This window comes from Triticum dicoccoides, chromosome 2B (assembly GCF_002162155.2).
Source record: "Triticum dicoccoides isolate Atlit2015 ecotype Zavitan chromosome 2B, WEW_v2.0, whole genome shotgun sequence".
Taxonomy (NCBI): domain Eukaryota; kingdom Viridiplantae; phylum Streptophyta; class Magnoliopsida; order Poales; family Poaceae; genus Triticum; species Triticum dicoccoides.
The window spans coordinates 728,977,651-728,994,093 of record NC_041383.1 but is presented as its reverse complement, the minus strand read 5'-3'; the positions used below and the strand labels follow the sequence as shown (position 1 = coordinate 728,994,093).

The window sequence follows — 16,443 nt, the reverse complement described above, 5'->3', positions numbered from 1 at the left end:
GGGCCGAAATTGGTGCCGGCGGACCCAGGCAGAACCCGGCACCCTAGGGGGCGCTAGGGGGCGCCGGCTCAAGCGAAAAGGGCGCGTGGGTCCGCCCTGTCGGCGAGTCGAGCGCCTCTTCCCGCCGTTTCTTCCCCGCTTTTCCTCACTTCCCTCCCATTTGCTCCTTTCCTCCCACCATTCTCCCTCCCGCTCGCCTCCCAGTCGGCCGCCATGCCACCGAAGAAGTACGTCGTCCCCCGCGCCGCGGCGACGGCGACCGCCTCTGTCGCCCAGTCGAAGCAGAGGAAGTCGAGGGCGCCGCCGTCCAAGCCGCCGGGCATGTCAAACGCCGAATGGAGGGTGAAAGTACAGCGACGGGAGGCCGTCACCGCCGACCGGCGGAACAAGGCCCTCGCCAAGAAGGCCCGTGACAACGCGTTGCGCGCGGCTGCGGGTGCTGCTGCCGCTGCCGCTGCCTCTGACCAGGCCGAGGCCGAGGCGACCCGCGCGGGGATGATGAATCCCCCCGGCAACCACGCGCAGTACGCGCCCTGGGGCCAACAAGGCGTCAGGTCTCCGACTCCGTAGCCATGGGGGGCGCCTGGCTACACCGAGGGGGACGTGCACGGTGGGTTCAACCCAAATGTCACTTTCCCCCATGGCCACCCCGCCCAGCGCACGCCCTCGCCCGCCTTCACCGGCATGCAGTACCCTCCATACAACTACTCGCCGCCCGCGTACGCGTCCTCCCCGACGCCCCCTGTCCGTCGTTGCGCGCTGCCCTTCTCTCACCTTGGCAACGCCGACGAGACCGAGGCCGACATGGACGACATCATCGCGGAAGGTTCAGCCGCGGCCGCCGCGTCTCCCGGGTTCACCGCGGACGAGACGGTGGATCTCAGCAGCGGCATGGACGGCGAGCTCGGCTACATCTACGGCAACGAGGAGCAGGAGGAGGAGGACGAGGAGGAGGAGGAGGAGGAGGAGGAGCCGACGGGGGTGCGCAAGAAGAAGAAGGCGGCGGCTAGGCCAGAGCCGCGCGTCAAGTGGGCGTCCAAAGAGGAGGAATGCCTCACCGAAGCATGGAAAGTCGTCTGCCTCGACCCGACCACCGGCGCGGACCAGAGCATCGAGACGTACTGGATGCGCATCAAGGCCGAGTTCGACGAGCGCAAGCTCATCGACCCCTACTTTAAAGGCGTCTGCAAGCAGCGCGGGTCGAAGGCGATGGCGAACCATTGGGGGCGTATCCAGGGGCGTGCAACAAATGGCATGGGGTCGTCGAGGAGGTCGCCGGTCGCCCAGAGAGCGGCGCCAGCATTGAGGATCAGGTATGCCACGCCGGTCTCCCGCCTCTTTTCGTCGTGCACCCGCCAACTGTTTGTTCGTCCCTGCGCAGTTGCTGCGTATGTTCGGCATGTATAGGCAGGGCAACAACGACGCCGAGTTCAAGTACCTCCACGTCTACAAGCGCATTGACAAGTGCGACAAGTGGGCGGAAGTCCGGCGCAATCTTGCGAAGGCCAAGGAGACCTACAAGCCTGACGCGCCGACTCCGGGTGCGTCAGATGGGCGCCGGACGGCAAAAAAGGTGCCAAGAAGGGGAAACACGCCGACGCGGCCACAGCTCGTGTGCAGGAGTCCATCTAGCACTGCCTCACCGACGCACAAGTTTGGGCCGTCCTTCGTGAAGAGAAGACCGAGGCGCGGTGGTCAGCGTTGATGTCTACCAGCGCCGTCAAGCTCGACCTACTCCATACCAATGTCGCTGCGAAGAAGAGGAACACCGACCTGGCTTTCCTGCTGGGCGGGGCGGACATGCTCCAGAGCACCGACGAGGCGGTCAAGGCGTGGTACATGGCGGAGCGTGGCCTCATCCTGAACCAGCTTCCCTCAACGACGACGCCTACGCCCACGACACCCACGCCGCGCACGCCGACGCCGCCGCCAAGCCCGACCGCTGATGCCGCCGAGACTGCCCGCAGCAAAGAAGCCACGCCGCCAAGCACAGAGGCCCCGTCAAGCCTGCGCACGCCAACTCCACCGACGCCGGAGGCCGACCTCGACGCCTGATGCGCGCTTACTCCCTTTTCTGCTTTTTGTACGCCGAACTTTCCATCCGGCCGCCGATCTACTGGCCGCTTGATCACCGAATTGTGGCATTTATTTTGGGCGCGGAACACTATGTTTGAATTTGCCGTGCCTGGGGTCGGTGTAGCATAAATTCAAAAAATTTCCTACGTGTCACCAAGATCTATCTATGGAGAAACCAGCAGCGAGGGGAAGGAGAGTGCATCTACATACCCTTGTAGATCGCTAAGCGGAAGCGTTCAAGAGAACGGGGTTGAAGGAGTCGTACTCGTCGTGATTCAAATCACCGGAGATCCTAGTGCCGAACGGACGACACCTCCGCGTTCAACACACGTACAGCCCGGTGACGTCTCCCACACCTTGATCCAGCAAGGAGAGAGGGAGAGGTTGAGGAAGACTCCATCCAGCAGCAGCACAACGGCGTGGTGGTGGTGGAGGAGCGTGGCAATCCCGCAGGGCTTCGCCAAGCACCATGGGAGAGGAGGAGGAGGGAGAGGCAGGGCTGCACCAAGAGGAGAAGTTCTCATGTGTATGGCAGCCCCAAACCTCAACTATATATAGGGGGAAGGGGGGGCTGCGCCCCCTTTAGGGTTTCCCACCCCCAAGGGGTGCGGCCAGCCCTAGATCCCATCCAAGGGGGGCGGCCAAGGGGGGAGGAGTGCCTCCCAAGTCAAGTGGAGGCCTCCCCCTTTAGGGTTTTCCCCTCCCATGCGCATGGGCCTTGGGGGGGCTGGTGCCCCTGGCCCATTAAGGCTAGGGCGCCCCCCTACAGCCTATGCTACTGTATTGGACGTGGTGGAACAATTTCTGGACCTCCAGACCCCTCCGGAATCCTCCGGAACCTTCTGGAAGCTTCCCGGTACAATACCAAAAAAAACCGAACTTTTTCCGGAACCCGAACAACAACTTTCCATATATAAATCTTTACCTCCGGACCATTCCGGAACTCCTCGTGACGTCCGGGATCTCATCCGGGACTCCGAACAACATTCGGTAACCACATACAAACTTCCTTTATAACCCTAGCGTCATCGAACCTTAAGTGTGTAGACCCTACGGGTTTGGGAGACATGTAGACATGACCGAGACGTTCTCCGGTCAATAACCAACAGCGGGATCTGGATACCCATGTTGGCTCCCACATGTTCCACGATGATCTCATCGGATGAACCACGATGTCAAGGACTCAATCGATCCCGTATACAATTCCCTTTGTCTAGCGGTATTTTACTTGCCCGAGATTCGATCGTCGGTATACCGATACCTTGTTCAATCTCGTTACCGGCAAGTCTCTTTACTCATTCCGTAACACATCATCCCGTGATCAACCCCTTGGTCACATTGTGCACATTCTGATGATGTCCTACCGAGTGGGCCCAGAGATACCTCTCCGTTTACACGGAGTGACAAATCCCAGTCTCGATTCGTGCCAACCCAACAGACACTTCCAGAGATACCTGTAATGCACCTTTATAGCCACTCAGTTACGTTGTGACGTTTGGTACACCCAAAGCATTCCTACGGTATCCGGGAGTTGCACAATCTCATGGTCTAAGGAAAAGATACTTGACATTAGAAAAGCTTTAGCATACGAACTACACGATCTTTGTGCTAGGCTTAGGATTGGGTCTTGTCCATCACATCATTCTCCTAATGATGTGATCCCGTTATCAACGACATCCAATGTCCATAGCCAGGAAACCATGACTATCTGTTGATCACAACGAGCTAGTCAACTAGAGGCTCACTAGGGACATATTGTGGTCTATGTATTCACACGTGTATTACGATTTCCGGATAATACAGTTATAGCATGAATAAAAGACTATTATCATGAACAAAGAAATATAATAATAACACTTTTATTATTGCCTCTAGGGCATATTTCCAACAGTCGGCGGCTGGGGGCGTGACTGGGAGCTAGGCCGACCCTAGGGGCTGAACTAGCGCCGGCTCGCCCCCAGGCCGCAGTTTTTCGGCGCCCTGGGGGGCCAAACGGCTGGAGATGCTCTTAGCACGACGACTCCCGACTGTCAACTACAACAGGTTTTGCCCGGCTCCGGCGAGGGAAGGGCAATGACGGTGGCGCGCCTTCGGCTCGCTTCGGTGTTTGTAATTGTCGCTAGGTGGTCTACGGATCTGAATGTAATTTTTGTTATTTCTGGTGTTCGTTGTACTGCTATAATTAAAGATGAATAGATCAGAAGTTTCCTCGCATAAAAAAAGAGAAAAGTATAATTTTCATCCCTCAACTCTTCGCTGAGTTTAGTTTTCGTCCCCCAACTCTAAAACCGAAAAGAGTGCACCCCGAACTTTCGAAACCGGTCATTTTTCGTCCCTGCGACTGAGTCAACCCGGTTTTGACCACGTGTGAACAGTACATCAGATGAACAGTAAGTTTGAAATAAATAGCAAAAAATTCAAAAAAATCTAAAATTTTATAACATCGAAGATACTCAGGTGCGCCACGTGCGAGCAAATTTTCATCATGTTTGGAAGTTTGAGGAGCTCACAACAAAAAAACAAAAGTAAATCTACTCAGTAAATTCAAAAAATAGCAGAAAAAAACAAAAAAATCTGAATATTTTTGGTATCAAAGATGCTCGGGTGTGCAAGGTGCGTACATATTTTCGTGGTCAAATGACATCCGAGAAGGTCGTGCCAATAAAAACAAAATATCGTACGTGCGTGTGCTGCTTCGGGTGGTTTTCAAACCCTCGGATCTTATTTTACCACGAAAATTTGCATGCACCTTGCTCACCCGAGCATCTTCGATGCCAAAAAAATTCAAATTTTTTTGACTTGTTTTCTAATTTTTTTGAATTTACTGTTCACTTCAGAGTATATTTACTTTTGCTTTTTTTGCTGCGAGCTCCTCGAACTTCCAAACATGACAAAAAAATTGCAAGCACGTGGCGTACCTGAGTATCTTCGATGTCATAAAATTTCAGATTTTTTGATTGTTTTGCTATTTTTCGAATTTACTGTTCATCGGATGTACTGTTCACGCGTGGTCAAAACCGGGTTGACTCAGTCGCAGGGACGAAAAATGACCGGTTTCGAGAGTTTGGGGTGCACTCTGTCCGGTTTTAGAGCTGAGGGACGAAAACTAAACTCAGCGAAGAGTTGAGGGACGAAAGGTATACTTTTCTCAAAAAGAAAACTAGGCTTGCTTGTTTTGCTTTCGTGGCTATTTGTGAGCAGTATTGCTTGTTTTGCTTCCGTTTCTTTCGTTTCCTCTTCTTCTTGCTTCTCACTTGGGTGGAAGCTTTGTATTATACCCCCTCTTATAAAGCAATGGTACGCGTTTCACATACTTCCAAAAAAAAAGTGCACTGGTAACGCGGCACGTGCTTGCGTGCTAGTACCCGACCTATGAGAAGTGGTGCTTCGGATAATTGTTGCCTCGCGACGGACGCCCTTTGGGTGTGCCGCTACGGTCAAATAGCGCTTGCGGCGTTGCCTCGTGGCGCTGGCACATTACGTGCCCGCTGCTATCAAGGCAACCTCGCTCCCGCTTTTGGTCTCGTATGTTGCTCACGATAAAGGGTCGTGCCCCTTTCGATTACCTCGACCCGACCCAAAACTCTCCGAACTGAGAACAACCGGAACAGGAGTTGCCTCTACCTCTCCACAGTTACGTGGTAGGATACGTAACTCTCTGCGCCGATTCTTAAGGAGGATGAGCTGTGCCGCTCAAGAGCGACAACCGGCGTTCATCATCATTCATCAACCAGTCGACCGGCAGAATAACCGCCGAATATCCCGTCTGGCGTTCTTTTTTAGGGAAAAAACCCTTCGGAGTTTGGTTGGGCTGGTTCGGGCACATCACATGCGTGCGCTCATCGCCGGCCCTAGCTCACGCGACTAGACGTGGGGGCTGCTGCGGTGGACGGAGACCAAGCTAGACACGAGACGCTTCCGTGCGGGTTCGGTTGGACGCGCACGACGTGCCTGGTCCGCTGCACCGACGACGTGCATGCTGCAGAGCGACGTCGCCGTTCGTCCCGTACGTGCTGTGCGCGAAGCTGGCGGAACGATACGTGTACGATGGACACGCAAAATCGCGCATGGATCGGCCGCTCGCTCAGGCAGCGTGCGTGCCAACAACGTGCGTACGTCGCTACCCGGAGCAGTTAGCCGGTACAGACTACCGGAACACTCACGACACGCACGGACGCAATCACGCAATATTGATTGGCTGATCTAGATTAGATAGTGACCAGTAGCTAGCTAAGCTAGACACGGTTAACCTAGTCATCAGCCCAGCATGCTCAAGTGCATGTGCATGCATGCACTACGTATACGTAAATAAATACGCTGGTACGTACGCTTTCCGAAATCCGAATTGACTATCGATCTAGTTGTATGCACACATAATAGCCATGCATCGCGATGACTTGCTACGTATACGATGTGTACGAGAGTAATTAAACCGCGATGAAGACATGACGAAAAACATGTAGACATCTCATGAGGAGAATGCACGTGTTTGTTTCTCGTCCGGGTGAGGGTGAGCCATGCAAGACGGAGAGAAAAATCTACTCCCTCCGTTTCCATATATACAAGTCTTTTTAGAGGTTTCAAAAACATACAAATATATATAGACATATTTTAGAGGGTAAATTCACTCATTTTGCTCCGTATGTAGTCCCTTGTTGGAATATCTAAAAAGACTTATTAGATGTACATATTTCTGAAATTGGCGTGCATTACATTTCTTCAAGACCCAGACATGATTTACTTTCTTCGAGCCAAAACATGGTGCATATTACCAAGTTTATATAGAAAACTATGAACCTTTACAAATCAAAACCATTAGATTTGTCACAAGATATATTTCTATATGATACAAATTTGGTACTGAAAAAGGTCATATATTTCTTATAAAGTTGGTCAATGTGTTTGACTTCACAAAATATCTACTTACTCCAGGTTTTTCAGTCCGAATATTAGTTGTGTTTGAAACCAAAATTTATGTACCTTGACAAAAATATATAGAAAAAATATTAACACATACAATACCAAATCAATGCCATTAAATTCATCATTGAATATATTTTCACATTATATAAATTTGTTATTGTAATTGCTCATATATTTTTTCTATAAACTTGGTCAAACTTTATAAAGTTTGACTTCAATGAAAGCTAATATGCTGACTAAATTAAAACAAAGGGAAGTAATATGCACAGGAGAATAACATAGTTCAAAGAAAACAAATGTAATTTAAACTACTTCTAACTCAAATATAAAGTGATTGGTTCATTGAAATAAGCAATTATCATTATTGGTCCTTTTGTTGTCTAATTAAGTTTTCACATAAGTTCAAACTGTCCCGTAAGAAACTATTTTTCACATAAGTTAAAACTGTGTCTAGTAAAAAAACAATTTCCACACAAATTAAAACCAGAACAGTCTCCACTAACGCAGCATCAAACTAGCCACGGTTTAAGTGCTTCAATAACGGTGTATAATGGTTCAGTAAAAATCTGAGCTCCAATATAAGATGGAAGTATTTCCCTTCCAGAACATCTTTTTTGGCTATAAAAAGGAGAAGGCAGGCTACTGGGAGGGAGTCAACAGGACAGGGAGCTGGCGTCTGCAATATTTACTGAACCATGCATTTGAAAAGATATTGAACCAAAGAACAGTCAAAAACTTGAATAGCAGCGCACAGCTCAATTTCGACCAGTTATTCTGCTGTCTAACTTTATCCTTTTCGAGCCGTTTTGTTGCTCCTGCTGCCTTGAAGTGGCAGATGACTCATGTAGAAACGTGCAATTAGCTCCGTTGCGACACCCTCTCGGGCCGTTGAAGTAGGCACATGGTCTTGTTGGCCTCGTTTTCGTATCTCTGTTCACCATAGAAGCACCGTTCATAGCATCAATACCATTAGTTTGGGGAGGAGCAGATTGATGGTACATTCCAAACTGCCTTCCATGTTGTTCAAATGATTCCTGCCTCTCACCACCATGTTGATGGATGAGGGTTTTGTAATAGTTGATAGCCCTTGGTGGAGCACCTGAAAAATTCATAGCTGGACTACTTGAACCCGGTGGATAACTCATAGCTGGATTTGAACCCGGTGCATGACTCATAGCTGGATTTGAGCCCAATGGATGACTCATAGCTGGATTTGAACCCGGTGGATGACTCATAGGTGGATTTGAACCCGGTGGACGACTCATAGGTGGATTTGAACCCGGTGGATGACTCATAGGTGGATTTGAACCTGGTGGATGACTCATAGGTGGATTTGAACCTGGTCGATGACTCATAGCTGGATTTGAACCCGGTGGAAGATTCATAGCTGGACTAGAACCGGGTGGATGATTCATGGGAACAGGAGGATATCCTTGAGGTGGTCGATTCATCATTGGCCGTGGGGCCATTGGAGGTGGCAGGGTGGAATTTGTGTTCTGGAAAGTTGTCATATGATTGGAATATGAGGCAGGGGCAGTCATTGTCATTTGGGGGGGTGGACACGGTGGCGCTGGGGCAACAACAGAACTACTAGTAGATTGTTCATTTCTAATTTGGTTGTATTCTTTCATTAACCTCTCAACTTGTACAGGATCACTTAGTATTTTAACAAGTAGATCTCGGTCAACCATACTTCCCTTTTGGTTGCTCTGCATTATTGCAGTGTATGCAGCAGAGGCTGCAGCCAACACATCAGCTTCAACGCCAGTGGATCCACCAGGCTGCTGTTGTGCAGGAGTAATTGGAGTATTTGACACTTGCAGCGCATTGATTTCTGCAGGGCCATAGTTATCAGACTGATGGTAATCGTTTGGTTGCTCAAGCAATGGTCCTTCCGACTGATCTGAAGCATCATCATCTTCGACAGGGATCACAGGAACCAATGGGGTTCCGGAGTCATCATAATGAGAGTCTTTCACATCAGGAGAAACAAATGGGCTGGATTGGCACAAAGAGCTTATATGAATACCAAATATGAAGCGTCAAAAAGGAGAATCTGTAAACACATATGAGAAGCTTGCTTACTTTGGAGGAATGTTCGATGCACGTGGATAAATAGCCTCAAGCACTCCAAACATTCTCTCATTTTGTACAGCAATCTCCCTGCTTTCTTCTCCAGAGGCAAGGTGCCAGTTTGGATTCAGCAATATCTGAAACCAATATAGAAAAATGAGACGATATTGAAAATATCTAGAAAGTTTGTGCAACACGGCAGTCTAAATCATGAGTCTTACATGTGGTGGGCATTTCCACCTAATAAGAGGAATTTGAGATATGTCAATTTTGAGGTCATTGGCTGGCTGCAGTGACTCAAAACCCGGAGGCAGGGAATCATCTGAACTCGGGCTAGCTGCATGCATTAAGGATGCTGAGCCTTTTGCTTGGAGATTGTCTTGCGGTCTTAATCCAGCTTGAGAAGGGGAATCCTCAGATATGAACAGCCTTACCTGACAGATTAACAAATATGTCAAGTGGTGTTAATATTTACATTTTACAATGTTTTAGTGACAGGAAACAAAAAATCTACGCTAACTCACTGCGTTCGGATAATTACTATACAAAAACTGATACAAAGCACACCTTGAACCTAATTAACTATTCTCTTCAGGACTGACACATAATATATGGCGCTAAAAATGGGCTTGGCTATGCACTACCCATAAAAAAATTCTTGAATAGGGAAGGTGTACGACTGACTGTATATCCAACTAACAATATTTTACAGAATAAGAAAATAGCCAATGTTTATGGACAAATAATCGCATACTGTTTGTTCATTGCATAGATGTGATGAATGGTGTCTATAAAATTTAGTCGGAATCAGGTAAGAGATATGATTTTCTTCTAACACTTCACAGAATCCCGATTCAGGATTTCATATAATTCTTAAGAAATTAATAGTAGCACAATCAGGGCACTCTGATCTCAAGAAAATTAATATTAGCACAATCAGGGCACTCTGATATCAAACAAGACAAAATGAGATTTTGAGGAGCGGTTCCGTGAAATATTAGTGCAGTTTAGACCTTTTTTTCAATGTAAATCAGGTAATATAGAAGATGATTTTCTTCAGTCTTACCACAACGTATGTTCAGGACTTTATACTATCTATAGCAAAAGAAATGTAGCTCAATCAAGGTATTCTAATGTCCAAGAAATTTAAAGCAGATTTTGAGGACAGGTTCTGTCATATATGATAATACCAGTAAAATTCTATAGGCAGGACAACCGCTTGAGATTTTTATATGGATAAGTAGTGCAAGCTAAGAAATGATGCTAGATACCATGAAGTGAAGGCTTTCAACAACAGACACTGAAAATCATATAAACGATTTACACATAGTGCAGCAGCAAATGGATTGATATGACTAGAACAAAAATACATATATGCACATTTTCCTGTTATCGCAAGCATGTGCTGTAAAGCTGTAACGAATGTGAGCCAAGAAAGATATGCATGATCCAGGGAGTCAATGACTAGACTTATCAACCAAAACTTAGCATCATAGTGCATAGCACACATGTGAAAGGCTGATCTATGAGCGAAAAATGGAGTAATGGCAAGCATGAGTGCAAAGTAACTTTTTTTTGCGGGGAGAGTGCAAAGTAACTGACAAGACAATAATCAAGCAATGACAAGTACAAACAAGAAATCTTTGGTTTTGCAGATATCAAAATGCAATCACTTAGGGATGGTAACTGAGAAGACAAGCTTCCATATAGTAGTTGTATATAATGGTCCCTTGGCTTCAGCTAATAAATGCATTATCTCATTAAATAATGGTATCTCATGCTGAACAGATGAGTAAAATGAACTTCACCATTGGTACTTTATAGCATATACAAAGAATTTTGCTAAACCATGTCTCAAATAAATGGCCATCTAATGCCTCTAGCTCCAAAAAAACAATGTGATAAATTATAAGAGCTTCACATGGTTTAACAGGACAAACATCGTTCTTTTCCAGAAAACAGGAGAACCTAGTGAATCACTAATTTCTGAATGAACTTAAATTAAAATGGTGTCATCTGTTTGTTTGCATTCTTTTTTTACTATAGGCTGCATCTACCCATATCTTTTGTTTTCTGCATGCTATATTCAATTTCCAATGATTAAGCTCAGACATATTACCAGTCCTCCAGAACAAACATGCTGCTGGGCTATTGTGTTTATTTTTGTGTAAATCTAGATTCTGTTGCATTCTAAACTTCAAACATGTGCATTAGCACAGGCTATGCATACTGTTTCTGTATTATAACTTAATTTGTGTAGACAGACAGTGATAATTTGACGAGCTGGCATTAATATTTAGAAGTGAAGCATGAGATATATTCTGTATTGTGAATCTAAAAATTTAAGGGTAACAACTCCCGCTTAATTTTTTTTTGCAATGTTTACTCAAGGCTTTTGTCCCTGCTGGAGATCATGAATTGTAAACTATGAAATGATTGTCAGCCATCAGTGACAGTGTTTTGCATGCATGATAGTACACCGACCGATCACTAGTTATTATTATTAATAGAGAGAATTAGGATATATGGTATACACTATAGTTTGAACATGCTTAGTCAGCAAGAAAAATGTAACTGCACACGCCCGAGTTATGTGAATCCACTAATGATACCACGTGCTATACTGTTGTGCTAGGTGGTAGCAATATTCAGCATAATGTTGTGGTAATACTGCTTCATATATGTTGGCATTGGCTCATGAAACAGGATAATGTTGAATCGACACTTAACTAAACCAACTATTCGTTAACCACAGAGAATGTTGAAACAAAAGATATACATGATAGCGAAGCAAGATTAAATGTGACATATTTTTGTCTAAAATATGTGCTATATGATACTGTAAAACACCAAATTCCCAGGAGGTGTCATGTGGTTACTAGATGCAATCTTGCATATTTTGTCAAGTGCTCCACACATCATTCATATTACAAGTTCTGATTTGCTCATCTCCCCCACATTGTCTGCATCCTGATGCCTTTTGATACAGATATATGCAGGGGTGGTTCGATTAATCGCATTTTTTCTGTCTGTCGGTTAACCGCGCACTGAATTTATCTGCCATGAGCGCCGGCATCCGTGTCAGCACCGCCAGCAATGCCGCCACGTTTGCAGAACGAAAATCCACATCTCATTCTATTCCGCTGCGCTCATGGGATACAAAACCTACATGCATCGTCATCGTTTGTTTTTATACACGGCGGCTCTCCACGCATCTCGCATCTCAAAAGAGAACAAAACAAAAGCGATCCATACAGCAAGATCGCGCATACCACGCAACGACAGATTAATTAGACCGTTCAACAAACATGAGGAAACCAAGCAAATCCGAAATCCGCAGAGGCGACGGACGAGTCCTCGAGCGCGAATCCGTGTCGGCCGGGGCGGATGGGTTGGGAGGGATGGATTGAAACTAGCATCATCAGGTGTTTTGTTGGTGGAGTACCTTGCAGAGGCTGGGTCCGGTGGCCCACGAAACGCGCCGCGACCGCCGCGACCCCATCGTCGCTACCCCCCGCAACAAAACCGAATCGAATCCGATCTAGACGAGACGAGACGCGCGCGCGGACACCCTGCGCCGCGGCGGCGGCAGGGCGGTCGACGGAACGGACGGACGGGAGAGCTCGCAGTCGGGGCCGCCTAGGGTTAGGCCCCTCCCCGTCCCGGCGGCGGCGGCGGCGGCGGCGGCGGATTTGGAGAGGAAGGGGGAGGGGGGAGGGGACGGGAGGTGGTGAGGAGGCGAGCGAGCGAGGAGGAGGATGTGGTGGTGGCTGGCGTCGGCACCGCTCTGCCCGCTGCCCCTTTTCTTATTTGTCGTCGCGTCGGTTTGCGTTTCTTTCTTTTCCCCCTTGTTTTTCTCCTTATAAGTTCGCAGCCTCCCACCCCACCGAGCCGAGATCGGCACCGCCACGATTTGATTTAATCCCAACACAGACCAAAACCTAACCTAACCCGACCCTGAATCCAGTCCAGCCCGGTGTGAATTTACCAGATTACCCTCCACCTATCAGCCTGCCCTAAGGGCAAATACGTAATCACGCCGCCACGATCCGTAACCGGTAGGTCATGCAATACGGCACGTAATCTATACTACTTATAAAAGAGCAAACATAATTTTCTTTAAGTGCACCCCACAAAACGTACACGGATACATTACCACCGCATGATTATCCCACTAAACTCAATCTAACGGCTAGCCTTAACCTAATCTGTTCTCTATGTGCACTTAGCAATTTACATTGACTGACCGTACTCCACCGTGGAGGAAAATATGAAGTCCATGCCTGGTCAATTAGGAAACTATAATCACGGACACATCCTATTAAGAAACTAATCACGAACGCATCTAATTATTAGGAAACTAATCACAAACGCATCCTATTATTAGGAAACTAATCACGGGTGCATCCTATTATTAGGAAAATAATCACGAGCGCATCCTATTAGGAAGTTAATCATGAACACATCTAATTATTAGGAAACTAATCACGGACGCATCTTATTAGATAACTAATCACGAACGCATCTAATTATTAAGAAACTAATCGCGGGTGCATCCTATCGTCTCCTATGAGGGAATCGCGATCGCGAGTCGCCTGTCGTCACCAGCCCACCACTCACGCGAGCCACAATGGGAGACATGCGAAGAGGAGCTGCGACTTCCTCCGAACACGCACACATGCCGTCGCCGCCTTCGTCTTCTGCCTGGAGGGCAGGTCACTCTTCTGCTGACTGCAATGACTTCGCATCATACAGAAAGACCAACCATGTTTCTCCGAATATCTTGAACCATGATCCTTATGACTTCATCTCTACTACTTATAAGAAGTACATTTTTTCATTTGGCTGTTTTCCCGACTTGGGAGGTAAGGTATGTTTTATCCACTAGAGTTGCTAAAATTGGAAGCATATCTGCAGTTTTTTCTTTCTAAACCGGCATTTGTTGGTCCTTTTTTGCCACTGTTATTCTTACAAGTGGTAGCCTACGTATCATTATTACTACAAACTGAGAGGATATTTGTTATATTGTCAAAATTTTAGAATGTTGAGCCCTTAAAGAAATGTGTAGTACTCAAGTAACTGTTCCAAGTTGTCATATTGATGCTTTTGTCCCGTGATTAACAAGTATAATTACGCAATTTATCAATGTAATTTTTATTTGGTTTACATGTTCTGTTTTCATAATAAAGTAAGCCACTTTTCTTGCTTCCAGACATTACAACACTTGTGGTGTAATAGTAGAATCGGATGGTCCAACTAGCATTTTTTTTGTCTTTTTTAACAGCTGATTTTATGCAGTGAAGACATCTCTACACTTCTCTATGTGACAATGGCTTCCTCTTTTCAACAAATCATAGAGGTCTCTTCCCGCTATTGTGTGGTTGACACTCAATTGTAATAATAATTTTTGACTGGAGTTTGTTAGCACTGAAACGGTTCCTTAGCTTGTCCTAAGTGACTTTTTCATGTATGATTATACTTGCATAAATGTGTGCATATGGAGAATCATGATGAATCTTCTAAATAATTTTGAGTTTTAGACATTGGGAAAAGTGGGTGGTCTTTTAATACAGGAGACATGTTGATTAAGGAGAAACGAAATTTCAAATTATTTGTATGAGTTGGGAATAAGAGATTGTGTACTTTATAGGGAAATTTCAAATTTATGAATAAATTGTCTTGTATTAAGTATAGTATAATGTGTTAATCCAAATAGACGCGTGTTGCACGTGCACACTTATTAGTTTAAATAGACGTGCGTTGCACGTGCATATTTACTAGTAGTTTTACTAGTAGCATAAACTTGGTTAGCAGATTGAGCAAAGTCCATGAGACGTACTACTACGTACTTTGTGACAAAAACGCATTAGTCGAAGGTTAGCGTTTTAAGGAGGCGTACTGGACAGGAGCTCCTCCTTGACAGGGACTTGTGACGACGACGACGACGATGATGATGATAAAAGCGCACAGTTTGGGTGGGTTCCTGCCATCATCACGGTGGCTCTACTGTATTTTCAGTGTGCCTGTGCTGTGCCCCCCTGAATTTGATTCGCTGACTTTGCGCCTTATTTTACTTTATCATCTCAGTCTCAGCCTGGGGCTTTCATTCATCAACTTTCGAATGCTTTGCTGGTAACAGAGGCAACCCTACGTGGCTACATGTATGTAACCTCCACCTGAAGAAACCAGAAACCACAATCCTGTGGGATCGCTGTGAAGCATCTTCAGAGTTCTGAAAGCCGCGACACAAGATTCTGGAAATGCCTAAGCGCTACCAGTGCCCTGCCCACAGGCTCAACCACGCAGACCGGACACTGATCAAAGTGCTACTACTTCCAGCTGGTTCTATGATAAGCACACTACTGGGCGCCATCAGCTGCCAGCTTGCTTCATTTCCAGATAACAACCATGTCACGTCGCTGCAACTTGCAACGGCCAAGACAACGACACGGCACGGGAAGCCAGTCATCGCAATCCACATTCCAAGTCAACAACAAACAGTCACGGCGCATATCACCACCGCATAACCAGTTGAGAGTCTAGCTAGACTCACTTAAGAGCTAAGACCATACATCAGAAGCAGTAATCACAGATAATCACCAGGGATGTATTCTCCAATCAGTACAAAACCATAATAACACCAATACAGTACAGCGCTGTTCGTCCGGCCAGCCTACTCTTGGTATCCATCAAATGGTGCCAGCATGTTCGTCTATCGCTTCTTAAAACCGTACTTCTTGCGCTCGTAGAAGAGGTCGGTCTTGGCGCTCCCCAGGTTCACGATCTTGGGGCACCCGTCGCGGTCCTTCTCCTGCTGCGTGCACTCCTTGCAGTAGTAGGCGTCCGAGATGCCCACCCCTCCGCAGATGACGCACCTCCCCTGGAACGACCCGTAGTTGCACTCGTCGCAGACGCGGACGAGGGTGCAGGGGCGCACGTACGAGTCGCAGATGACGCACTTGCCGTCGCACTTCTCACACAGGCGGCCGATGGCGATGCCGGGCTGCTTCCGGCACATGATCAGATCGGGGTGATGCTTCGCCATGGCTGTCGGATGCTGCTAGCCTGTGAAAACCAGAAGCATGCTGCTTATCAGAATCTAGTCAATCTTAAGCTGTCAGCAAAAGAAATAAAATGGTGAAGCATCCCTAAGAGAAACAGAACGGTTAATTCAGTTGACTGCAGCATTGGATGTAGCATCTCAAGAAGCAAACTGCTAATGGTTGCACTCACAAAAGAAATAAAGTGATGAAGCATCCCAACAAAAAGCAAATTGTTAATTAGGTTACTGGAGCTTTGGATGTAGCATCTCGAGGAGAAGCAATTTGTTGATGCACTTTATTTGTTGAACTTGCAACCACTGGCACGTGT

At 46.9% G+C, this 16,443-nt stretch overlaps 2 protein-coding genes across 2 annotated transcripts in view; both read right to left on the bottom strand.

The window, feature by feature from the left end:
• Positions 1-7,446: 7,446 nt before the first annotated feature.
• On the bottom strand, positions 7,447-12,827 carry LOC119365918 (zinc finger CCCH domain-containing protein 30-like). The gene is made up of 4 exons (XM_037631569.1): positions 12,518-12,827; positions 9,294-9,506; positions 9,085-9,209; positions 7,447-8,997 (listed from the first exon to the last, which is right to left on the bottom strand). The coding sequence occupies exons 1-4, from the start codon at positions 12,572-12,574 to the stop codon at positions 7,755-7,757; spliced, it is 1,638 nt and encodes a 545-aa protein (XP_037487466.1). The 5' UTR covers positions 12,575-12,827; the 3' UTR covers positions 7,447-7,754.
• Positions 12,828-15,537: 2,710 nt separating this feature from the next.
• LOC119365920 (PHD finger-like domain-containing protein 5A) overlaps positions 15,538-16,443 on the bottom strand; it is a 3,197-nt gene continuing 2,291 nt past the window's right edge. The window contains exon 2 of the mRNA XM_037631572.1: positions 15,538-16,137. Within this exon, the coding sequence (XP_037487469.1) occupies positions 15,785-16,117 (333 nt within the window). The 5' untranslated portion in view covers positions 16,118-16,137 and the 3' untranslated portion in view covers positions 15,538-15,784. The remainder of the gene's footprint in view (positions 16,138-16,443) is intronic.